The 26,199-nt window shown below is 41.4% G+C and overlaps 1 protein-coding gene across 1 annotated transcript; it reads left to right on the top strand.

Annotated features, from left to right (window-relative positions):
* The first annotated feature begins 1,418 nt into the window (after positions 1-1,418).
* sigmar1 (sigma non-opioid intracellular receptor 1) lies at positions 1,419-24,799 on the top strand. The gene is made up of 4 exons (XM_067984350.1): positions 1,419-1,749; positions 12,635-12,835; positions 16,719-16,811; positions 18,923-24,799. The coding sequence occupies exons 1-4, from the start codon at positions 1,611-1,613 to the stop codon at positions 19,150-19,152; spliced, it is 663 nt and encodes a 220-aa protein (XP_067840451.1). The 5' UTR covers positions 1,419-1,610; the 3' UTR covers positions 19,153-24,799.
* The last annotated feature ends 1,400 nt before the right edge of the window (positions 24,800-26,199 follow it).

A 26,199-nucleotide genomic window follows, 5' to 3' on the forward strand; every position in this document is an offset into this window, starting at 1 on the left:
TGAGGGCAGAGGTTCATATTCAACTCACATGGGAAAGGTGACCATTGGTAACATCATAGAATCTAACAGGCCAACACAGTTAGTGGCACAACACATTGGTACTCCCAACATGCTGCACTGCTGATGTAGAATGCAGGTTCCTGTGCATAATTACCTACATAAAATGGTGGATAAGAATTGCCTCTTTCTGCCAACTGTAAACTAACTAACAGAATGCAGATGTACTGTTGCTATTTTTACCAAGTACAAATCCAGAGATGGGGTCTGGCTAAGTTCTGATATTTGCTTCACTAATGGTGAAAATTCAACAACTGCTTGCACTTTGTATAGCACCTTCCATGTAATCAAACATGCCAAGGCATTTTCACATCGTTCACCTGACGAAGGAGGAAGCCTCCGAAAGCTTGTGAATTTAAAATAAAATTGCTGGACTATAACTTGGTGTTGTAAAATTGTTTACAACTTTACAGAGGGACAGGGGTCTGAGCAAAAAGAGAGGGACTTAGGAAGTTGGGGAAAACATAGTAAAAAAAAAAGTAAGTGTTTAAGAGGCTTTTGATGGCAGGAAAGAAGGTAAAGGGGTTTGCAAACACAGTTCAATGTGATGGGGCATGATTGCTGCAGGTTCTGCTACCAATGATGGTGATGCTGCGGACAATGCATAATACACCAGAGTCAGAGGAGCAAAGAGTGTATGCTGAGATTACAAAGGTAGGATGGAATAAAATCATTAAGGAAATTGAAAACAAGGATGAGGATTTTAAAAATTGATTAACTAAGAATGGAGAGCCAATGGAGATTAGCGAGGACATGGATGATAGGAATGCGGGATAGGATACAAACAGCAGAGTTCGGGACAAATTCAAGTTAATGTAGGGCAGAGCACAGATGCTAACAAGGAAAGTGTTGTGGAGAAATCAAAAAGTCTGGTAGCAAAAATATGGATGAGGATTTTGACAGTGGAGGTATGAGGTAGGGATATAGATGGGTGATGAACTGTCAAGAATCAGCCAAATTGGGAACCCATGAAGATATTGCAATGCTCAGTGAGTTTTTCATTTTTGATGAAAACAGTGTGCCTGTTGTATTAATAACTCATTTTTAAAAGTTATTCTTTCCACCTCACTAAGCAGTTTGTAAAAATAGCTGCTGATCCTAAAACTGGTTGTGATTTGGTTACTTATCATCCTAAGTCTATTTTCACACGTTATGGACATTTCAGAGGCAGGAATAACTTTCAGTCGGCCTCAATATCGGGCGGCCGGCCGGCGGTGCACTTTCACCCAAACCGCGGGGAGGCGGGCGCCTGCCTGGCCGCCGCGCTGATTGGTGCTGCTGCGGCCAAGGGCGGTACACATTGGGGGGGCAGACTCGGGCTCTGATAGGCGGAGCGAGCTGTCAGTCACGAGGAGAGGCGTTGCCAGCGAGCGAGACGGAAAAGTCCGTTGGAAGAAGTCAGTTGCCGAAGAGGGGGGAGGCGGCAGCCGCTGTAACGGCGCTTGGTGTCAGGGGGAAGGGAAGAGAAGAGAAAGTCGGCAGTGCCCTGTGGACGGGTTTGGGCCCGGTGTCGCTGTCTGTGTCCGGTGGGGCCCGCTCTCCGGTTACTGACCATGAAGCTCGCGCTGTGCCGCGCCGTCGTCCTGGTGACGGTTGTCGGCTTCGGGTTCTGGATGCTGTGCGCGTGGACGGGCGGCAAGCAGCACGTGTTCGACGGGGAGGAGCTGGCCCGGCTGGCGCGGCAGTACTCGGGTATGTTGGCCGGGTGCTCAATACTGATATATTGCACTGCTGTGTGTGTGTGATCGGAGACTGCGGCACTCTCTCTCTCTCTCTGTGTATGTGTGCATTTACTCTGCAGCTGTGCCATTACAAGAACATATGGGTAGTAGTGTGTTCCACCCCCCCAGTCTGCAATGACTCGGGAGTGAAGTGAGACTCCCTCCGGCTCAGGAGCTAACTTCAGGTTTACACTAACACGTCTACCGTGGTGATGTGAGACCGCTTTACACTATCGCTGCAGTTGTATGGGAAATACACCCTTGGTTGCCCTTTGCACTGGAGGCCGATTGGTCCCGAAGTTTCAAATTACACCGGCACCACTTCCTGTTAATGCGAAGCGAATCAGCTGTGCCCCCAATGCAGTCTTATTACCGTACTGCAACTTGGTCAGTGCTGATGTGTCATGGAACTTGAGTGGTATTTTTTTTGCCTGTGTCATCACCGACAAGTCTTTTATATACTAGCTTTAAGGTAAAACATCCAATGTACTTTTCAATGGGAAAAAAAATCAAAAACGCTCCTGGGATGTTTTACCACGTTAAAGGCGCTATATAGAATCATAGAAATTTACATCACAGAAGGAGGCTATTCGGCCCATTGTGTCTGTGTCGGCTGAAAAACAGCCATCCAGCCTAATCCCACTTTCCAGCTCTTGGTCTGTAGCCTTGTAGGTTATGGCACTTCACGTGCACATCCAAGCACCTTTTTTTTAATGAGTTGAGGGTTTCTGCCTCTACCACCCTTCAAGGCGGTGAGTTCCAGACCCCCACCACCGTCTGGGTGAAAAAAAATTTCCTCAGCTCCCCTCTAATCGTTCTACCAATTACTTTAAATCTATGCCCCCTGGTCACTGACCCCTCTGCTAAGGGAAATAGGCCCCTCATAATATTATACATCGCAATTAAATCTCTCCTCAGCCTCCTCTGTTCCAAAGAAAACAACCCCAGCCTATCCGATCTTTCCTTGGCTAAAATTCTCCAGTCCTGGCAACATCCTCGTAAATCTCCTCTCTAGTGCAATCACATCTTTCTTGTAATGTGGTGACCAGAACTGTACGCAGTTCTAGTGTACCCTCATTGCTCTTATATTCTATGCCTCGACTAATAAAGGAAAGGAAAGTATCCCGTATGCCTTCTTAACCACCTTATCTACCTGTCTTACTACCTTCAGGGATCTGTGGACATGCACTCCAAGGTGTCTCTGTTCCTCTACACCTCTCAGTATCCTACCATTTATTGTGTATTCCTTTGCCTTGTTTGCCCTCTCCAAATGCATTACCTCACACTTCTGGATTAAATTCCATTTGCCACTTTTCTGCCCACCTGACCAGTCCATTGATATCATCCTGCAGCTTACAGCTTTCCTCCTCACTATCAACCACATGGCTGATTTTTGTATCATCTGCATACTTCTTAATCGTGCCCCATACATTTAAGTCTAAATCATTGATATAGACCACAAAAAGCAAGGGACCTAGTACTGAGAACTGCAGAACCCCACTGGAAACAGCCTTCCAGTCACAAAAACACCTGCTGACCATTACCCTTTGCTTCCTGCCACAGCCAATTTTGGCTCCAACATGCCACTTTCCCTTTCCTGACCAGTCTACCATATAAATGCAAGTTGTTGTTGTTGTCTTGCAGAATAGATGTGATCAAGGGAAATGGTGAGAAGGAAAGTGAGAATAACTGCCTGTGACATCAAGGCAGCATTTGACTGAGTAGGACACCAAGGTGCCCTAATAAAACTAAGGTCAGTGAGGGTTAAAGAGAGACATCTCCATTGATTGGAGTTATGCCTCGCACAAAGGAAGATGGTTGTTTTTGTTGCAGGCCAGTCATTGTAGCCCCAGGATATCACTGTAGCTGATCCTCTGGGCAATATCTTTGGCTTAACCATCTTCAGCTGATTCACCAATCGCCTTCCCTCCCTCACGAAATCAGGAGTTAGTTGTTTGCTGATGACTCCATAGTCTTCTGCTCCATTTAGAACTTCTCTGCTACAGAAACAACCCTTGCCAGCCAACAGCAGGACCTGGCTAACATTCAGGCTTGGGCTGATGAGTGGTAGGTAACATTCACATCAGGTACTGACCATCTCAAACAAGAGAAAGCCTAGCTATTTCCCCTGACCTTGGACACCGCCACCATTGGCAAGTATGCTGATGACACCCAGCTCTACCTCTCCACCACCTCGTTCGACCCCTCCACTACCTCTGCTGTTGGGCTGTTTATCCAACATCCAGTCCTGGATGAGCTGTAGTTTCATCCAGTTAAACATTGGGAAGACCGAAGCCATTGTCTTCAGCACCCACCACAAGCACCGTATCTATATCACCACCCTTTCCCTGGCCACTGTCTCAGGTTGAACCAGACTGTTTGCAACCTCTGCATTCTCTTTGACCCCGCTACCAACACAATGTGTTCTCCATCATAAAGACTGCCTACTTCCACCTTCGTAACGTTGTCTGTCTTAACTTTGGAAGTTAACGTCTTTATTCCCATTAAACACCAAAAAAAAATCACAGCTATTCTGTGCAACACTGAAAAGATTTCATGAGTGATATTGCATACCAAATGGCTAATTTCATTCTAAATATTTGAGCAAACTGTCAGGGCACAAATTTAGTTTTCAATTCATTTTCTGTACTCACTTAATTCATTAATCATGACTGGAAGTTTTGTTAGCTAAAGCACTATTTTATACTGGAAATCTGGCATCGAAGATAATGTAAATTGGTGCCTTACTGTCTGTCCTATTTTTAGTTGTGTCTGCAAATAGCATTTTATTCAATACCATCCTGATATGTAAAGGATCTGAGGGACTTGATTTGGGATTGCATTAGTAAAACAATTGGGTAATGCTGACTGTTTGTTTACTTTTAAACAAAAATACACATGTTTTTAATGCCCATGAGATCAATCTCTAAACAGTTAGTGAACCGTCATTAAAAATTGGTTGCTCCTTAGAGTATGTTAATGTTCTTTAAATGTCAGAAAGCTTGCCAATTTTTATAAGTCTAAAATTGTGAGCAGTGCAGTCAAGGCAGTCACTGCATTTGGAAAGTGCTCATGTATTGCTGAAGTGTCGTGCAACTTTTCACCTGCATCTAACAACTTTGGCTAAAACATCAATTATAATGATGTTTTAAATAATTGTATGTAGTTCACCCGATGGTGCAGTTGGTAGATGCATTATCTAACATGAAATTGAGTCATACGGACCAGGAAATTAGATCTCCCCTCTGTGCTGAGTTAACTGATCTCTGCCCAGGCAGTGGTAGGGTGTACTACAGTTACCCTCAGCACCCTGGATTATGATGGGGAAATTGGTCATGGGTGGTGATTACAACCAGGGACCCAACAACCCCCATTGGAGGAATGTGTGTGGATGTTGGGATCAGACTTGGCTTTGAATTGTCTGACAGCATTCACTGTTGAGGTTTTGACATGGTTAATGGCCACTTGAGTGAGTGTGTCTGTGGTACTCTCCTCCAGAAAGTAATAGTATGTATGACCTTTTTGGTTATTTTTTTTAAAAAACTAAAAAAATTGTCAGGCAAGGCAATTTTTGAGAGCACATCTTTTACCAGTGTCAAAAGCTCTTTTAACTAATTAATTGTTTATTTTGTATTTGTGGCACTATCACATTATAAGTACAAACTCAGTCCATTTTAAAATTCTAAAGAAAGAACTTGCATTTATATACCGCCTGCACGACCTCTGGATAACCCAAAGTGCTTTACATACAATTAACTACTTTTGAAATGTAGTCACTGTTGTAATGTAGGAAACACGGCTGCCAATTTGTGCATGGCAAGCTCCCACAAATAGCAACAAAATAAATGACCAGATAATCTGTTTTTTGGGGTTGGTTGAGAGATAAATGTCCAGGACACCGAGAGAACTTCCTGCTCTTCAAATAGTGCCGGGGGATCTTTTACGTTCATATGAGAGGGCAGATGGGGTCTTGATTTAACATCCCATCTCAAAGATAGCATCTCTGACATTGCAGCACTCCCTCAGTACTAGATTATGTGCTCACGTCTCTGGAGTGGGACTTGAACCAATGACATTCTGGCTCAGAGTTGAAATTGCTGCCACTGAGCCAACTCTGACCCCTAGCATCACTATTCCCAGACAAAACCATAAAACATTTGTTCATTTTTTGGTCAACCTTCTGTCTTTTTTGTAGATTTTTTTTTTGGGCTAAGAATAGTCTTTCTGAAATTATATTTGCAAAAGGCCCTCAAATAGACCTCCATACATTGCATGCCAAATGTGGGATACTATGCTATCCCTGTTTGAGTAGATGAAGTCTGATTTTTTTTTCAAAAATATGCTTTATTCATAAAATTTGTAAAGATACATACAGTACAATTGCCATATCACATTTCAAATATAAACAATACAGGTCATACAATTTGCAAGATATATACAGTACAGTTCAAATGATTCAAACAATAGTTACACATCGTAAATGATTTACTGTTCATGATACTCCAGGGTGCCTCATTGCATTAAAACAATACAACTTATTGAATAGATACGTTGCATTACATTAATTTGTCATTTTACATTCTGCCTGAGGAGGGGTTTTTCTGATTCCAGCTCCTTTGTGTACAGTGGCAGGAGGGCCCTAAACTGTGGCCTTCCCCCATACAGCCTTTGCGGTGGCCGCACCCAGCTACAGTGCGTCCCTTAGCACGTAGTCCTTGACCTTGGAACGTGCCAGTCTGCAACACTCGGTTGAGGACAGCTCCTTGCACTGAAAGACCAGCAAGTTTCGGGCAGATCGAAGGGCGTCTTTCACCGAGTTGATGGTCTTCCAGCAGCAGTTGATGTTTGTCTCTGTGTGCGTCCCTGGGAACAGTCCGTAGAGTACAGAGTCCTATGTAATGGAGCTGCTCGGGATAAACCTGGACAAATGCCACTGCATCTCTCCAGACCTTCTTTGCAAAGGCACATTCCAGAAGGAGATGGGTGACAGTCTCTTCCCCACTGCAGCCTCCTCGGGGACAGCGTGCGGTGGCACTGAGACGCCAGGTGTGCATGAGGATCTGACGGGAAGGGCCTTTCTCACCACCAGCCTAGCTACATCTTGGTGCTTGTTTGTAAATTCTGGCGATGAGGCGTTCTGCCAAATGACTTTGACAGTCTGCTCAGGGAACCATCCGACAGGAACCACCATCTCCTTTTCCTGCAGGGTCTCGAGGACGTTACGTGCAGACCACTGCACAAACTTTTCTATGAAGGACGGGTGGGGTGGAACGGACCAACTGGAAACTACCATGGCCAGACCCATCCTTTGCAACAGATAGAACCTCAGCACGTAGTGACACTTGGTGTTTGCGTACCAAGGGTCTATCCACAGCTTGATGCAGCCGCACATAAAGGTGGCCATCAGGATGAGAGCAACTTTGGGTATGTTTTCCCCCCTTTCTCTGGAGATTTGTACATCGTGCCCCTGCGGACATGGTCCATTTTAGATCTCCAGATAAAGTGGAAGATGGCTTGTGTGGCTGTCACGGGCAGGAGTGAGTTATGGGCCAGATCTGTGCCACGTACAGCAATACCGAGAGCAACTCACACCTGATGACCATTCCTACCCACGATCGAGAGGGCTCGTCAATTCCACAGTCCCAGTTTCTGCTTCACCTTATCAATGTGCTCCTCCAGTTCTTGGTGCACCCCCTGGCCCCTCCGAACCAGATCCCCAGCATCTTCAGGTAATCCGTCCTGACGGTGTAGGGGACAAAGGATAGGTCGGTCCAGTTCCCAAAGAATATGGAGTAGATGAAGTCTGATGGTTTAGGCAAAGCTTCTCTTAGGTAATTCTTGAGTCCTCCCTCCAATTTGGCAATGGTGTGATGCCATTGATAGGGAGAACAGCCACAAGGTCATTCTTGTGCAGCACTGAGGGAGTGCTGCATTGTTGAAGAGTGTTAAATATACATGTTAAATATCAAACGCCTCTTTAAAACTTAACTCTCTAACCATGTATTTGGTAACCTCCCCTAATTCTTATGGCTCAGCATTTGATTCCTCCCTCTGCAAAGCACCATGGGCAGTTTTACTATATTAAAGGTCCTATATAAATAAATGTCTACCAGAACCTTTCTTAGATAAGGAGACCAAAACTCTATGCAGTACTCCAGGTGAGGTCTCACTGAAACCCTTACTACAACTGTAGTAAAACTTCCTTACTCTTGTACTCCAGTCCCCTTGCAATAAATTTGCCTTCCTGATTGCTTGCTGTACCTGCATACTAAACTTTTTGTGTTTCTTGTATGAGGACACCCAAGTCTCTCTGAACACCAACCTTTAATAGTTTCTCACCATTTAAAAAATATTCTGTTTTTCTGTTCTTTCTACCAAAGTGAATAACCTCACATTTCCCCACATTATACTCCATTTGCCAACTTCTTGCCCACTCACTTACCTGTCTATATCCCTTTGCGGACTCTGTGTCCTCCTCACAGCTTACTTTCCCACCTAGCTTTGTATCGTCAGAAAACTTGGATACATTACACTCGGTTCCTTCATCTAAGTCATTAATAAAAATTGTAAATAGTTGAGGCCCAAGCACCGATCCTTGCAGCACCCCACTAGTTACAGCCTGCCAACCTGAGAATGACCTGTTTATCCCTACTCTGTTTTCTGTCCTTTAAACAATCCTCTATCCATGCTAATATATTACCCCCAACCCCATGAGCCCTTACCTTATGTAATAACCTTTTATGTGGCACCCTTGTCGAAAGCCTTTTGAAAATCAAAATATACTACATCCACTGGTTCTCCTTTATCTACCCTGCTAGTTACATCCTCAAAAAACTCTAATAAATTTGTCAAATACGATTTCCCTTCCATAAAACCATGTTGACTTTGCCTAATCATATTATGATTTTCTAAGTGCCCTGTTACCACTTCCTTAATAATGGATTCCAGCATTTTCCCGACGACCGATGTCAGGCTAATTGGCGTTTAGTTCTAGGTTTTCTCTCTCCCTCCCTTCTTGAATAGCATGGTAATATTTGCCAGCTTCCAATCCACTGGGACTATTCCAGAATCTAGAGAATTTTGGAAGATCATAACTAATGCATCCACCATCTCTGCAGCTACCTCTTTTAGAAACCTCGGATGTAGGCCATCAGGTCCAGGGGATTTGTCGGCTTTTAGTCCCATTAGTTTGTCAAGTACTTTTTCTCTAGTGATATTAATTGCTTTAAGTTCCTCACTCTCATTTACCCCATGGTTCCCCATTATTTCTGGTATGCTTTCTGTACCTTCTACTGTGAAGACAGATACAAAACATTTGTTTAACGCATCTGCCATTTCCTGATTTCCCCATTATAATTTCTTCTGTCTCAGCCTCTAAGGGACCAACATTTACTTTTGCTACTCTCTTCCTTTTCCTTTTTACATACTGATAAAAACAGATTGTAAGAGCTTCTACATTTCTTGCTAGTTTACTTTCATATTCTATTTTCTCCCTTTTTTTTTGGTCGTCCTTTGTTGGTTTCTAAAAATCTCCCAATCCCCAGGCTTATTACTCTTCTTGACAACATTATTATTATGTGGAGCTCAATACTGCACACAATACTCTAACTGATGTATATAATTAAGATTTTAATTGGGCTCAACATTACGTCTTAGCTTTTATATTCTATACTTGTAATAAATCCTAGAATTCTGTGAGCATTTCTTACTGCCTTTTCACCCTGAGGTGATGCCTTTAATGTCCTATGCACCTGGACTAGATTTTTTTTAAAGAAAAAAACTGAATTCAAATTCTCAAACTGCCATGGTGGGATTTGTATTAGATCCAAAGAGGAGTCATATAAAGTTGCCAGAAAAAGTAACAAGCCTGAGGATTGGGAGCAGTTTAAAATTCAGCAAAAAAGGACCGAGATTGGGTAAGAGGAGAAAAATAGAGTATGAGAGTAAACTTGCAAGGAACATAAAAGTGGACTGTAAAAGCTTCTACAAGTATGTAAAAAGAAAAAGATTAGTGAAGACAAATGTAGGTCCCTTACAGTCAGAAACGGGAGAATTTATAATGGGGAACAAGGAAATGGCAGAGCAATTAAACAAATACTTTGGCTCTGTCTTCACGGAAGAGGACACAAATAACTTCCCAGAAATGCTAAGGAACCAAGGGACTAGTGAGAAGGAGGAATTAAAGGAAATTAGTATTCGTAAAAAAATAGTGCTGGAGAAATTAATGGGACTGAAAGCCGACAAATCCCCAAGGCCTGATAATCTGCATCCCAGAGTACGAAAAGAGGTAGCCATGGAAATAGTGGATGCATTAGTTGTCATCTTCCAAAATTCTATAGACTCTGAAACAGTTCCTGCAGATTGGAGGGTGGCAAATGTAACCCCACTATTTAAAAAGGAGGGAAGAGAGAAAACAGGGAACTACAGACCGGTTGGCCTAACGTCAGTAGTAGGGAAAATGCTAGAGTCTATTTTAAAGGATGTGATAATAAGACACTTAGAAAATATCAATGAGATTAGACAAAGTCAACATGGATTTATGAAAGCGAAATCATGTTTGACAAACCTACTGGAGTTTTTTGAGGATGTAACTGGTAGAATAGATAAGGGAGAACCAGTGGATGTGGTTTATTTGGATTTTCAGAAGGCCTTTGATAAAGTTCCACATAAGCGGTTAGTGTGCAAAATTAAAGCACATGGGATTGGGGGTAATATAGTGGCATGGATTGAAAATTGTTTATTGTCTGTTACCCAGAGAGTAGGAATAAATGAATCTTTTTCGGGGTGGCAGGTGGTGACTAGTCGGGTACCGCAGGGATCAGTGCTTGGACCCCAGCTATTCACGATCTGTATCAATGATTTGGATGAGTGAACCAAATGTAATATTTCCAAGTTTGCTGAAGACACAAAACTAGGTGGGATTGTGAATTGTGAGGAGGATGCAAAGAGGCTTCAAGGCAATTTAGACAAGTTGAGTGAGTGGGCAAATACTTGACAGATTCAGTATAATGTGGATAAATGTGAAATTATCCACTTCAGAAGGAAAAACAGAAAGGCAGAGTATTATTTAAATGGTGATGGATTGGGAAATGTTGCTGTACAAAGGGACCTGGGTGTCCTTGTACACCAGTCACTGAAAGCAAACATGCAGGTGCAGCAAGCTGTTAGGAAGGTAAATGGTATGTTGGCCTTCATTGCAAGAGGATTTGAGTCCAGGAGCAAGGATGTCTTACTGCAGTCATACACTGCCTTGGTGAGACCACACCTGGAATATTGTGTGCAGTTTTGGTCTCCTTACCTAAGAAAGGATATACTTGCCAAAGAGGGAGTGCAGCGATGATTCACCAGACTGATTCCTGGGATGGCAGGACTGTCGTATGAGGAGAGATTGGGTCGACTCGGCCTGTATTCACTCAAGTTTAGAAGAATGAGAAGCGATCTCATTGAAACGTATAAAATTCTGATGGGCTAGATAGACTGGATGCAGGGAGGATGTTTCCCCTGACGGGTGTCCAGAACAAGGGGTCACAGTCTCAGGATACGGGGTAGGAATTTAGGACTAAGATGAGGAGAAATTTCTTCACTGAGGGTGGTGAACCTGTGGAATTCTCTACCACAGAAGGCTGTGGAGGCCAAGTCACTGAATATATTTAAGAAGGAGCTGCATGGATTTCTAGACACAAAAGGCTTCAAGGGGTATGGGGAGTGAGTGGGAATATGGTATTGAGATAGAGGATCAGCCAAGATCATGTTGAATGGCGGAGCAGGCTCGAAGGGCCGAATGGCCTACTCCTGCTCCTATTTTCTATGTTTCAATGTTACTCCCAAATCCCTCTGCTTATCCACAGCACAGAGCCCCTTTCCATTCAGAGCATATTTATAAGTTTTTTTTTAACCTATCTACATCACCTCACACTGATACTGAATTCCATCTTCATCTTAGCAATGTCCCTTTGCAGTTTCATTTGGTCATCTAAAGAATTAAATATGCCTCCTATTTTGGAATCATCTGCAAATTTCAACACCACTCCCTTTAGTCCAAATCATTTAATATACCAAAGATCATTGTGGAAGCATCATCATCATTTGGATTGCAGCAGTTCAAGAAAGCGGCCCACCACTACCATCTCTGCCCATCCCTAGTTGCCCTATTATTCTGGCCTTGCCACTATCGCCCACATCCTGAGAATTTTTTTAAAAACACATCCCTGCATTCAGAATTTAACTGTTACCATCTATATATATTTTTTTCATCTTGTTATTCCAAGGCTAAGTGATCCATATTGTGCCATCTCCAACCATGTCTTTTTTAATTTTTCAATCCAGTGATTATCTATTATTTCACGACCAGACCATATTGGCTACCTAATAATTGCTACTTAACAACTGTCAACTGCAGTGCACCATGAAATTATAACTACAAGTTACTACAACCAACAAAGGTACTTCACTATGTGACCAATTATTGATCTCTGATTGGATGAGTGCCTGGAGCGAGGAACATGTACTTTTTACAGGGGGTGGAGATTCTTTCATTTCATAATTGATGATGAAGGTTTTTCAATGACTTGAGGTCCATTTTTCTAATAGTTTATGAACGTTTATGCAACACAATTTTCTGCTTGTATGCAATATATTGCATTGCCTGCAAATATCCACATTAAAAACCATATATTCACTGTTTACAGTAACATAATGTATTGTGTGCCAGTGACACAAATAAACAAAACCCATTGTCATTTTGTGGCATTGCGCAGTAAGTAACAAGAAGTGATAATTGCAGTACTGAAAGACATTTAATAAAGGCAGTTAATACTTTGATTTACAGTAATCTAAAATGGTGTGCTGTATTTCAGGTCTTAATCACGAGCAGGCATTTACAAAGGTTGTGGTTGAGTTGAGGAAAAAGTACCCTGGTCACATACTTCCAGATGAGGACCTGCAGTGGATCTTCGTGAACGCTGGTGGCTGGATGGGTTCCATGTGCCTTTTGCATGCATCCTTAACTGAATATGTGTTGCTATTTGGCACTGCAGTGGACACTGGGGGACACTCGGGTACAGTATAATTGTTCATTGAGTCACATTGTATTAGGAAATTTTTTACCGGTTTACAAATCAACAATTCTACAATAAAGGGAAACCAATATTAGCTTTCTAGTTTTTGTTTCCCTGTTATGGGAATTTTTATTTTACAGGAAAATTAGCCTGCATTAAAACAAACCAAAAAAATGTTAATCCACAGTGAAATAAGAGATGCAATAAGTTTGCATAAACTGGGAATATAGAAGTAACAAATATTCTGCTGCTGCCAAAATCAAACAGCTCTGACAAATTAATGATTGCCTTAGAAACTGACTTTATGATTCCGATGGCTCATCTGGTTAAGATGGTGAGTAGATGAGCCATACAGACAGGAAGGTTGTATGTTTGATCTACAGCCTGTGTTTAGTTAGCCAGCGTAGTTAGGAGTGCTACAATTGACCTCTTCTACTGGGATAAGGAGGAAAATTGGCTAACCAGGATTCCTGTTCCTTATCGCTGTCCAGGGACACTTGGTGGAAGTACATCTGTGGATGTCGAACAAAAGCAAGATCGGGCTTGGTTGTGAAGCCCTCACGATCAAATGACATTCTGTGTGTAGACTCTCACAATGAAAAAGGGGCCCTTGGTCAAGATACCAGAGGATGTCTGTATAGCCATATTACAGCAAGTGCCAATGCATTCAGGGGACAAAATTGTCAGATAAAGGAAGATATAGGGCAAAAAAAAGTGAACCATTGAAATTACAGCACAGAAGGCCATTGGGTGCTATCTCTTATCCTTTTTCTTGCCATTTCTCTTCATCCTTTCTTTCCAAATATTTCCTTTTTAAATGATGTCTGCTTCATTCTTCACTTGTTATAAAGCATTCCATCATCTAAAAATCCTCTTTGTATATCTGCTCTCCCATCGTTCAAAATCTTTCTAGGAACATTTTTCTACATTTTAAAGGTGCAATATAGATGCAAGTTGTATTTGCACCCTAGATCCTGCTGTTCCTCACACTTTTCAGTTCTCTGCATTGAACTGAATCTGCCCTGTTGAGCTATATGTCATTCTGCAGTCTCTTTGCCCATGTCCAAATTATTTATATGAATGGAAGCAGAGTTTCCAGTACAGATCCCTGAGGCACATGACTACCTACATTCCATTAATCTTAAAAAAAAATCCATTTGCCCCTACTCCTTGCTTTCTGTCCTCTAGCCATCTCTCTAACCATGCAGCTTCATTCCCTTTAATACTGTGTGCCTTCATTTTCATTGAGTTGTTGTGTGACACCCTTATCAAACATCTTCTGCAAATCCATATGTCGATTGTCTATTGCATTCTTGTTATCTATTGACTGCAATTTTCTCAAACAATTAAATTGATTCAGCACAGTCCACCCTTTATAAATTCATTACTGACTGTTCCTGATTAGCCCACACCTTTCTAAATATTCACCCCATGTTATAGTCTAGATGTTTGCCCAAACTCAGATGAGACTAATTGGTCTATAATTTCTGGCTGATCCCTTTTGCCTTTCTTGAACATGGGTATAATATTTGGCACACTCCAGTCCTTTGGCATTATTCCCATTTCCTGAGAATTTTGGAAAATCATGGTTAACCATCCCTGTTCCGTATTCTGGAATGCAAACGATCACGGTCCGATGACTCTTTTTAGTCCATTAACTTGTCTTTAATAAAGTGCCTTTTTGAACACGTCTGCATTCTCCGGGACTCCTACAGTTCAACTTTCACCTTTTGTCTGTAAAAACTGATGCAAAATACATGAAGCCTTTCTGCCATTCCTTCCCCTCACTCTTGTACAAGATGGTTCTAAGTGGTCCACCCTCTTCTTTGGCTATCCTTTTACTTCTGTACTAATAAAAGCCCTCTGCTCTGTTACATCAGGATTCACTCTGCTCTGCCATCCACTACTCTAGGATCACCTTGGAGAGCAAAGATAACCCCAGGCTTCTTTTCTCCACCACCAGTCATCTCCTTAAACCCCTCTCTGTCACCTTTACCCTCATCTCTAGCAACAAGTGTGAGGAGCTCATGGACTTCTTTGTCACCAACTTGGCGACCATCCACTCAGCTGCTTCTGCTGTGTACTCCTGGCCTAGCTGCCTCCGTGCTCATCCACGAGACCCATCTCCTGCTCACTTGACCTCATTCCCACTAGGCTACTGACCATCCAACTTCCGTTCCTGTTACCATACGCTAGCTGATATTGTAAATCGATGCCTCTTCTTGGGGACTATCCCTCCTTTTCATAAACCGCCATCATCGCCCCACTCCTCAAAAAAAAAATAAAAAAATTTCAACCTCTGTGCTAGCAAATTACCTCTCCCCTTCCCTGCCCCCCCCCCCCCCCCGCACCGTCTCCAAACTCCATCCACTCAAATTCTTGAATGTGCTTTTCACTCTCGCATCCATGACCATATCGTAAAACAACAATTTACCTTTATATAGCTCCTTTTTAGCATTGCAAAATGTCCCAAGGCACTCCACAGGCATAATCAAACAAAAAAAGGACACCGAGCCAAAGAATGAGATATTAGGAGGGATGACCGAAAGCTTGGTCAAAAAGATAAATTTTAACAAGGGCCTCAATGGTGGGCTGAGGGGGAGGGAGGTTTGCAAAGAAGGCCAGAGTCGGAGTTTGTGGGGGGAGGGTGTTAATTAGGATGGGGCAAGGCCATGAAGGAACTTAAACTCGAGGGTGAGAATTTTAAATTGGAGGTGCTGGGAGACGGAACCCAATGTAAGTCAGCAAGGACAGGGGAGGTAGGTGAACAGGATCTGGTCAATCACCACCGTATAAGTTTTTAAATCCTCTCCCACTGTTGTGGCATGTTTAGGTGAAGCCCATCCTGTGAGTAGAGCTTCCCTACCACAAAGCTGATCCCAATACTGTAGAAATCCAAAGTCCTCCCTTCTACAACACCTGTTAGCCACAGATTGAGATGTCTAATCTGCTTCCTATGCTCTAGTATGTGGCACTGGGACCAATCCTGAGATTCCTGGCAACCCATTTCCAATTATTTATCACTTGTTGATGTAAAGAAACGTTTTGTGGCATCTGATCTAAAATACCTTCACAACTTTAAATCTGTTAGAAAGAAGTGCTTTTGCATGAGCACTGTGTAAAACAAATCTTTGAGATGGTTCTTGTGTACCTGGGCATCAGTTCAGAACTCTGCAAATTACCATGAATATACTTTGCTTTTGGAGCTCTGGTTTCGGATTCAATTCACCCTCTGAAGCTTTGTGTAACCACAGCGTTCTGTTGTGTATATTTTAGATTTCACCTGAAAGATAGGGGGCCAGCACACAGGTGACAGAGGTTAATTATTAAGGAAAGGAAAAGTCCATTAGGCCCAGAAAAACCTGTAGTTTCTTTTTAATCATCTCATGGTCTGTTATTTGGGAACATTAAGAGAAGTATTGGTCCCTGAAGTCAATTACACAGCTACCAATCCCAATCCTCTATTTAGATGAATTTTATCTTCATGCAACTCCATACAAAGCTAGTTTAGAAAACTAGACACTCAATTTTCAGGGCTTATCACCTAGTTCAAGCAGAATTCTTTCATTGCAAAATGTTTACAGTTCAATAATATTATGCAACCAGCTAGTTCCTCTCCATTGCCTTTTTGATTAGGGACAATGAATAATGTATTAAATAGAGACAGTATGAAGAAAATTTATAAAATTCACAATTGCCTTTGTGCTGTTGAATGGTTCTCAGGAGAACTTTAATTTATTTGTCTTAACCACCTGAAAAATCTTATAGATTTTCATATTTGAAATGGAGATGGGCTGCTGTAAAACTACAGCTTGTTGCATGCACTGTTTTACTTACATATGTATAGTAAATGCATTTAAATTATTTTTACCTGAAATTCTAGGTCGCTACTGGGCTGAAGTGTCTGACACTATTATCTCTGGAACATTTCAACAGTGGAAAGAAGGGACAACTAAAAGTGAAATATTTTACCCAGGTTAGTTTGTGTATTTGTGTTCAAGATATAGGGAAGTTCTTGACTCCCTCCCATCATTCTGTTTGCAGGCAGACCCTATTGATTCTTTCCTAGCTGCAGATGTATTTTGCCTATGTAAAACTTACATTTTACTTTTTCTTCATATTATTGTAATAGACCTAGAATTATACGGCACGGACAGCGGCCATTGTGCCTGTGCAATAACAACTTGCATTTATATAGCATCTTTAATGTAGTAAAACGTTCCAAGGCGCTTCACAGGAGTGTTCTCAAACAAAATTTGACACCGAGCCACATAAGGAGATATTAGGACAAGTGAGGTCAAGGAGCATCTTAGAGGAAGAGAGAGGCAGAGAGGTTTAGGGAGGGCATTCCAAAGCTTGGGGCCTCGGCAGCCAATGGTGAAGAAATAAAAATCAGCAATGTGCAAGAGGCCAGAATTGGAGGAGCGCAGAGATCTTGTAGGGCTGGAAGATGTTGGAGAGGGAGGATATAGATAAGGAAATGTGTTCGTAGATTAGGGAGGCAAGAAAAAGGCCAGAATATTAATCATAGGGGTTTTAATTGCACAGATATTGTCGGAAAGCAATAAAGAGGAATGTATTTTCTAAAGGCAGTACTGGACTGTATTCTTAGTTGTCAAGTGGTGGTTAGCACTGTCCAATACAGTTAAACTTTTTACTGTTGCTCTCGACACAGCGCAACAGGAAGAATCATTTTTACCAACAAATCCTCTCTCCGGCACAAAATTAAGTTATTGGTCAAGGAACCTCCTGAAGTATTTCTGGAAGATTTCTTGTGCGCCATGTCTTCTACCAATAATGCTTCCTCCAGTTCCAGTTTTTTTTACTTATTCCAGTGTTGCTGGCTGGCTTATTCATTTGAAACTAGTTGGATTTAACCAAAATTGAAATAAGTATCCCATCTTCTGAGAAGGAAAATGAGAGTGGAGAAATGTGCTTCTAACAGGCACCAGCAGGATGATTAAACTATTAAGCATTCCTCTGCATCATAGAGAACCCATTTTAGATTTGGTGGCATTATCCACAGCTCAGGCATTCCTAAGATCCAAGTTGTCTACCTCTAAGATAGTATGCAAAAGTTTGAAACAGTTGCTTCCAGACTGGACAGGCTGTGTTATATGGGGTACGGTAGTATAGTCTTTATGTTGCAGGCTTAGTAATCCTGAGGCCTAGACTAATAATCTGGAGAATGTGAGATCAAATCCCTCCATGGCAGTTTGAGAATTTGAATTTGGTTTAAAAATATCTGAAAATAAAAAAAAAAAACTAGCATCAGTAAAAGTGACCCTGAAGTTGTCAGATTGTTGGAAAAAACCCAACTGGTTCACTAATGTCCTCTTTAGGGAAGGAAACCTGCCGATTTTACCCGTTCTGACCTATATGTGACTCCAGTCCCACACCCACTTGGTTATCTTTTAACTGCCCCCTCTGCTGCTAGTTGCAGTGGTTGAAGAAGGCAGCTTATCACCATCTTTTTGGAACAACTAGGGATGGGCAATAATTGCCAACGATGCCTACAATAAATCGTAAGAAAAAAAAAGTAACGTGCATTTACCTAGCACCTTTCATGTCCCCTTGATAATTCAAAGTGAGTCACGGCCAAATCAGAACTCCAAGATCTGTTAATACCAGCAATTAACTGTTATAAACAAATTTAATGGGAATATGGATTTTAAACTTTATGGGGGTAATTTTTACTTTCACCACCTGGGCATAATCTGGTGGAGCGAATCACCTGCCCCTTGTAGAACCTGCCCAATTTTCATCCCATTGAAGTCAGACGGGTTCCAATGAGCAGGCAATCGGCTCTGCCAGATTACCACCCAGATAGTGAAAATTACCCCCATATGTGGTCCCTGGAGCTCTATGGTAGATACCTATGTAGCCCACAAAGTCAGAAAGCTTGGACACCCTTGATTTTGGACATGATCAATGCTACTTATACCAGCCAATTCATAAATCCTCTGATTTCCTGTTTCAAATGGAGACACCAGAATTCCAAGTGGGTTGTGTGTTCACTTTGGATACCAGTTGAAGAACTCTGCTCATGCATTCTAAAGTCTAACTAATTTTCTTTTAATCCCACAGGTGACACTATAGTCCATTCTATAGGCGAGGCCACATCTGTTCGCTGGAGTGCTGGGACTTGGATGGTTGAATATGGTCGCGGCTTTATTCCATCCATGTTGGGGTTTGCACTGTCCGATACAATCTTCAGCACACAGGATTTTCTTACCCTTTATTATACGATGTCCGTCTACACAAAAGCACTGATTCTAGAAGCCAATACGTATCTCGTAGGAGCTGGGTTCTTTTGATGCTGGATGGAAACGCTTTTGTAGTTTAAAAATTTTATTGGTGTCTATTTGACATCGGTTTACATCACCTAAACGGGGTTGAAAATTGTGTTTTCATGCTTCTCAGTCCTGGAAATGTTACTTATTTATTTTGTATGCTACAACAGTTTTTCAGAAGTAAATGCAACCTATTCTGTACTCTAAATTGAGCATCACCTTCAAGTATTGCATAAAAGACAAAATCAGAAGTGTGGAATAATAGACCTTTGACCGTTTACATAATCTCACTTGTGGTGTGGTGTCAATTTAGACATCAATGTTTTGCTAAATCTTTAGAATTAGTTTGGATGCTAAATTGAGAAGTCCAGGACTATGAACATGGGTTATTTTTCAACTACTGTAGATGTGTCTTTAGCATGTTATTACTTTAATCTGGACCTGATAGTAAAAGACCTTCCCTTTTAGATTCAATTGGTCAACTAGATGTTTAATTCTGCAAATCCAAATCATTGAATCACAGATTTTCATTTTATTACCAGGTTAGATTATTAATAACATTGATTTAATTTTGTGTACTCATAACAAATCGTACGCAAACTCACCGCTATTGTCACCATTTTTCCTAATCCTATCTGAATGTCCAGTTTTTAATATTTTTATAAACTGAACCAGTGCAACAGCTTGAGCTGTGATAAAGTGCATATTGTAAATACAAAAAATTCTCTAATTAGTCTGTTCATGTAATACAATAATTGTACTAGATTGGAGGATTTCTGTAGGCAATTTGTTGGATTTCAGGATCCCTAACTGGTCAGTTGCATTTGTCCTGTTGCTACTGGCAGTCAATGGCAGCCCAGGTTTTCATCTAATGTTCACTTTCTTTTCCTGCTAATGACAGAGGTACGTGTGAATTTTTTTTTAAATTTCTTTTTAAAAAAAAAAAACAGGTTTCCCTATAGGCCAGAGGAGCAGAAGTGCTCTTCTGGACCCCACAAGAAAACCTTGAGCCCCACTTTCCCCCTCCATCTGGGCCTTCTGATCTGCCCTGTGCTGGGGACTGTTCCACAAGTCCCCGACATGGTCTCCGAGCAGCCTGATTTTAATGGTTGGGCTACTGCTTTACTCTGACTTCCTGGCCATTTTGGTTGGTGAGTCAGCATTCAAATGTGGCCCATTGGTTAAAATCGGCCAGGCATCCATGCTACCGCTCCGGGATGGGCGGGCTGGCCGCTCGCTAGGCCGTGTTCCCACCCAGGAGTGAAAATCGACCCCTTCTATCTCTCTCCTACTGCCAGTAAGAAAGTTGGCGATGGTGCTAACAGCTCACTTTTTAAAAACATTTTTTTGTATAGGTAGATTACCACTAGTTGTTCTCCCAGCACTTTTTCTGCCAATAACGAAAGAAAAGGATAGGATCTATTCAGTAGATAGACATTTTACATCTGGTAATTTATGCTTCATTGAGGAAATCTGTTGGTATTTCTACCAGCAAGAACAGCAGTAAATCTTTTATCACCCAGCCTGTGGAAAGCCTGTACTGATCATGGTCTCTTACATGGATATATGCAGGTTTTGCAGATGGTATGCTCATATTTTCGCAAACTGAAATTCTTGTTTGCCTTGTGACATGTTCCCAGCACAAACTGAGAAATCTCTTGAGGGGATTCTCCATTTCTGCAAACCTGTTCCCAACTTGTTTCTTTGAAGGACCATCTCAGAATTTCACACAACTACCACAAACTTGTACTGTTTTTTGTTTTGACGGTAATGTTGATCCCCTTATGTTTTGAGGTCAGTTTGGAGGAAAAAGGGCCACTCTGTTTCAGATTTGAGTACAAAAATATAAGTATTCAAAAGTCATATTAAAAAAAAATGAATTATTTTATACTATTAAACACATTTTACATCCACAATGATGCTATACATCCGTCCTCCTTTACCACACAAATTTGTTCACATTTAATGGGGTAGGCGCTGGAAACCTACATGAAAAACAAAGCTAGCCCAAATGTGAACCTGCAAGAATATCGCTGTTTAAAGAAGCTGTAAAGTAACAATTGATTTGCAGAGTGCTTACACTTTGCAACATAATAACCAATGTGTGTCTGCTTTTTTAAATAAGTGCACTATCTTAAGCAGAACTTGTCCTTTTCTCACTGAATAAGATAGTACATATGATCTCCTTTGTTTCTTTTCTGCTTTTCAAGGCCATTCTTTCAGTTGTTAAATTCACAAGTTAAAGGAAAATTTGCCATCATGTACAAAAATTGTGCTAGTGAAGACAGTATGCTTTTTGCAGTACAGTAGTTAGTATGAAAGCAACAGTTAACTATATTGTCATTGAGCTGCTTTAAGATTAATAGTGTGATGTCCAGTCAGCATATTTGGATACAAAGTAACCATGCTGATGTAGCTTCTGTAGTCCTCAAAATTCAAAACATTTGCCAAAAAAATCTAACCAAAATGTATTTTCTAAAGTTAAAATTAAGAGCCAACAGAGACACTTCTTTGTTTGTACTATTAGTGTGATCACCCACTCTCGACATCTTTGTCCCTTCCTGTTCAACCAGTAGATGGGAAAGCTTAAAAAAAAATCCATTAAGTAAGGTATGTCTTCTTTCTAGGAGTCAGTATGTTCAAACTCATCTTTATGTTAACACACAAAAACTTGTGTCTGAAATAAGCTGCTTCTGGTTTGGGGTCAATTTAAAATAAAACTTAAATTTTACTAATTGAATCCTCAGTACTGTGCATGATCTCAGGATAAATATGTAAATTCAAAAGTGGATATTGTTTTAATGGACTTAGTGATTTTAGGATATCATCTGTTATACATTTGAGCAAACAGTGCATTGACTGTGATGGTGTGTGAGCATTTTTTTTCAAGCACTGACCATTTTAGTTAACAAAAAAACGGATGGCTTAAATGGTTTACTGTACAAAATTAACTGTCAAATCATAGGTACTTTCACATGAGATCTACAACTGATCTCTAACATTTTTAACAAATTGCTACTATACTCTCGACCTTTCTGTTTTGGTCAGCCCCACAAAGGAGCCATCCAGCCATCCTGTCTTCCTGTATCGATTCTACCAAAGGGACTCCACCCACAACGTTAACCTGTTTTTGCTCCAACAAGTGCTTATGGGCCTGTTATACATTTTTTTGCATTTTCTGCTTTTATTTTAGATTAAGATTGATCTTAATTGCTCTACTGACACTTTGGCTTCGATTTAAGCCGGGGTGGGATCGGTATGTGTCGGTGGTTGGTGGGGTGGGGGGTTCTGGGCCAGCAACACACTCGCATACTGAGGCCCGGAGAGATTTTGGCTCCCTTGCCTCATTTACATATTCAGACTTGGACTCCCGCCCGAACGTGGCAGGAATCACTGCCTGGCCGGCAGGAGTAGGTATTTGGCCAGCGGGAGACCGCAGCTGAGGACCCACAGAAACAGTCCCTGGCAGTTGGGTAAGTGGGCGGGGTGGGGGGGTTGCGGCCCAGAGGTGATCACGATCAGAGGAGGGGTGGAAGTCTGGGGTAAGGGTGGCCCAGGGTTTCCAAAAAAAAACTTGTCTTTCTGTGCCTCTTCTGGCCCTTGATCCAGCTCCCAGCAGATATGGCCTGGCGGGGACGCTGTCACTGTTCCTCCACTCAGGCCTCAGGCTAAAATGGCAGGTCGGGCCCCAATGCCTTCCTTGGAGTTCGACTTGCATATTTAAAGAGGACCCCGTTGGCGTAAATTTGCAGTCTGCCAGACTGGGGCGGGAAAGGAATGGGTAAGTTCCCCCGCTCCATTTTAATTGGTTTCCACCTGGTGGGGGGAGTTAAAATCGAGGCCTTTGAGTCTTCTCTGAAAGTAAACAACTCTTATAGTTGGTTTGAATGGTCTGCTGTTGGGCAGTGCAGACGCGATAGTGCTGCTGCTGGAAGCAAATTCAGAAAATGTGTTGCATATAGAATAAAGCTAAGATCTCAATCATGGAATAAAATTATTGCACTAATTGTAGTGTTAATACTAATTGTATATAAAACAAAATAAAGCTCTGAGGAATTCCACTGTGTGTCAGCTAAATGGCTTGAAGTTAAGTGTTTTTTGGGAGAATGAGGGGGGGGGGGGGTGGGGAGTTCCAGTGCAACCTACAGGATTTTGGGTTTTCTGTGTATTGTTTTGCTTTTGTCTTATTTGTTGGGTCAGGTAGTAGGAGAAAGATAACCAAAGTATAATCTGTCTTAGTGTCTTTAGACTTGGCAATGGCTTGCTTTTTAATGAATTGTTTCTCCTTTTGGAAACGGTCCTCAAATAGTGGAAGGATTATTTTAATTCCAGTCTACTACCCTATTTGTATTTGAAGGAAACTACTGCCAGATATAAATAAGTACGAGTCTTAGGAGTAAGTGGCCTTTCACTGAATTGTGATTTTTAGATTGCCATTGCCTTGTAGTTTGACCCTTTTGAGGACTAGTAATATTACTTTAGTGAGAGAAATTAGATTGCTGTCTTCCCCCCCCCCCCCCCCCTCCCCACCCCCAAAATTTATTGAAAGTACTGCATATTAGAAAGTGTGTTGTAAATTTTGCATTCTATTTCATTACAATCAACATTAAAAATGTACAGTAAACCACTTCTGTAAATGGTTTATGATAGAAAACATGGGATATGCTAAAGGGGTCAATCCTTTGCTGTTTCGTGATGTTTATTTGAGGCAGAATCATTGTATTAGTTCTATCAATAAGAGCTTCAAAAGAACATGTCCCCTTTCCCCTCTTTTCACATTGAATACTATCTTGGAACACTAATTTTGGGAACAGGAGCTGTATGATTCCCCTTCCTATGTCCTCACCAGGTTTCTGTGACTGAGTCTCATCTCAGGACAAGTGGAAGATTGTTGACATGTCTGACCTTAGAGAGTGGGGACACGGGGGAGGCGTTTTGAAGCTCTGCGGGGAAGTACTTTTTTTCTTAACATATTACTCCGTCAGTATACTGTAGGTGCAGGAACTGTGCGGTCAAATAGTCTTCCATTTAGCATTCAATTGGTCTTCTTTGAAAGATCTTTATTTGTGCCCCAGTGAAATCATTCAGCTCCTTTTTAAGCACTGCTGAAGAAATTCCACACCAAGGTGGTTACACAAACCCCTAACTGTTTTGAACTTTGAATGAGATTACATCCAATGTAATGTCACTTGCGAATTTTACCCACCACCAAAAAAATTGTGTATTCTGAAATTTGCATATGGGAGGTTTTTTTGAAGCAAAAATGCCTCATTAAATTAAAAACATGACCGATCCTTTAAACTTATCTTTGTACCTCCAAGTGAGAGATGTTTGCAAATGATGTCCTGTACTGTAGATGTACGGTAAAGGTATTCAGATATAATTGGCTCTGACTTGAAGCTTTTAAAGTGCTGTCTGTAAACTTACTTTGTAACTTTAAAACTTATGTTGAAAAGTAGGAAAAATATCTAGTCACTAATTAATTATGTAAAGTGCCACCAAGCGCCTTACACTTCATTAAAGTATATTCTAGTTTCTTCAAAAGTGTCATATTTTAGCATACTATAAAGCAGTTTGTCTTAAAATATATCGTCTTGAAAAGTTGAATTAAAAGTATTTATGTATTTGACGGGAAACGCATTGACAATAAAAAATATAATCTGCTCAACAAGCTAAATTCCCATTTATTTATTTTTGTTTTCAGGCAATATAAACTAAATGGTAGAATTTTAAAGGGGGCACAGCAACAGGGATACCTGGGGTTGTATGTACACAAATCTTTGAAGGTGGTAGGACAAGTTGAGATGACTTTTTTAAAAAAAACATGGGCTTTATTAATATAGGCATTGAGTACAAAAGCAAGGAAGTTTTGCTAAACCTTTATAAAACACTGCTTAGGCCTCAGCTAGATTATTGTGTTCAATTCTGGGCACCACACTTTAGGAAGGATGTCAAGGCCTTAGAGAGGATGCAGAAGAGATTTACTAGTATGGTAGCAGGGATGAGGGACTTCAGTTATGTGGAGAGACTGGAGAAACTAGGATTGTTCTCTTTAGAGCAGAGAAGGTAAAGAGGAGATTTGATAGAGGTGTGCAAAATCATGAACGGTTTTGACAGAGTAAATAAGGAGAAACTTTCCAGTGGCAGAAGAGTTGGTAACCAGAGGAGACACTTTTAGGTGATTGGCAAAAGAACCAGAGGCGACATGAAGAAACTTTTTTTTTACACAGTTATGATCTGGAATGTACTGCCTGAAAGGGTGGTGGAAGCAGATTCAATAATTTTCAAAAGGGAATTAGATAAATACTTGAAGGGAAAAAATTTACAGGGCTATGGGGAAAGCAGTGGAGTGGGACTAATTGTCTAACTCTTTCAAAGAGCCGGCACAGGTGGGCCGAATGGCGGCCTCCTGCACTGTGACATACTGTGAATATGAGTGACCATGACAAAGCTGTTTTTATTGGCCATCTTTAGTTGTTCAGGTGGTGGTCCTTCTTGGACTGTTGCAGTCCTTGTGCAGTTGGTGCTCCCAATATGGTGGTGACTATTCAGAAATACATTCGGACCAACCAGTCCCTGTTGGCATATCAATGTTCATCAGAGGGACGATGCAGACATTATAGTTAAGGAGGAGTGTGAAATATTGGATGGGATAAATTTAGTGAGAGAGGAAGTAATAAGGGGATTAGCATCTTTAAAAGTAGATAAATCACCAGGGCCGGATGAAATGTATCCCAGGCTGTTAAAAGATTCAAGGGAGGAAATAGCAGAGGCTTTGACCATCATTTTACAATCTTCGCTGGACACAGGCGTGGTGCCGGAGGATTGGAAGACTGCTAACATTGTACCATTGTTTAAAAAGGGAGCGAAGGATAGACCGAATAATTTTAGGCCAGTCAGCCTAACCTTGGTAGTGGGAAAGTTTTTGGAATTGATTCTGAGGGAGAGGATAAACTCTTTCCTTAGAAAGGCACGGAGTAATCAAGGACAGTCAGCATAGATTTATTAAGGGAAGGTTGTGTCTGATTAACTTGATTGAATTTTTTGAGGTAACAAGGTGGGTCGATGAGG

This window comes from Heptranchias perlo, chromosome 1 (assembly GCF_035084215.1).
Source record: "Heptranchias perlo isolate sHepPer1 chromosome 1, sHepPer1.hap1, whole genome shotgun sequence".
Lineage (NCBI taxonomy): Eukaryota > Metazoa > Chordata > Chondrichthyes > Hexanchiformes > Hexanchidae > Heptranchias > Heptranchias perlo.

Coding starts and splice junctions, on each gene's coding strand:
- sigmar1 (XM_067984350.1), top strand. CDS start 1,611: ATGAAGCTCGCGCTGTGCCGCGCCGTCGTCCTGGTGACGGTTGTCGGC. Junction 1,750..12,634: donor GCTGGCGCGGCAGTACTCGG/GTATGTTGGCCG, acceptor GCTGTATTTCAG/GTCTTAATCACGAGCAGGCA. Junction 16,812..18,922: donor AAGTGAAATATTTTACCCAG/GTTAGTTTGTGT, acceptor TTAATCCCACAG/GTGACACTATAGTCCATTCT.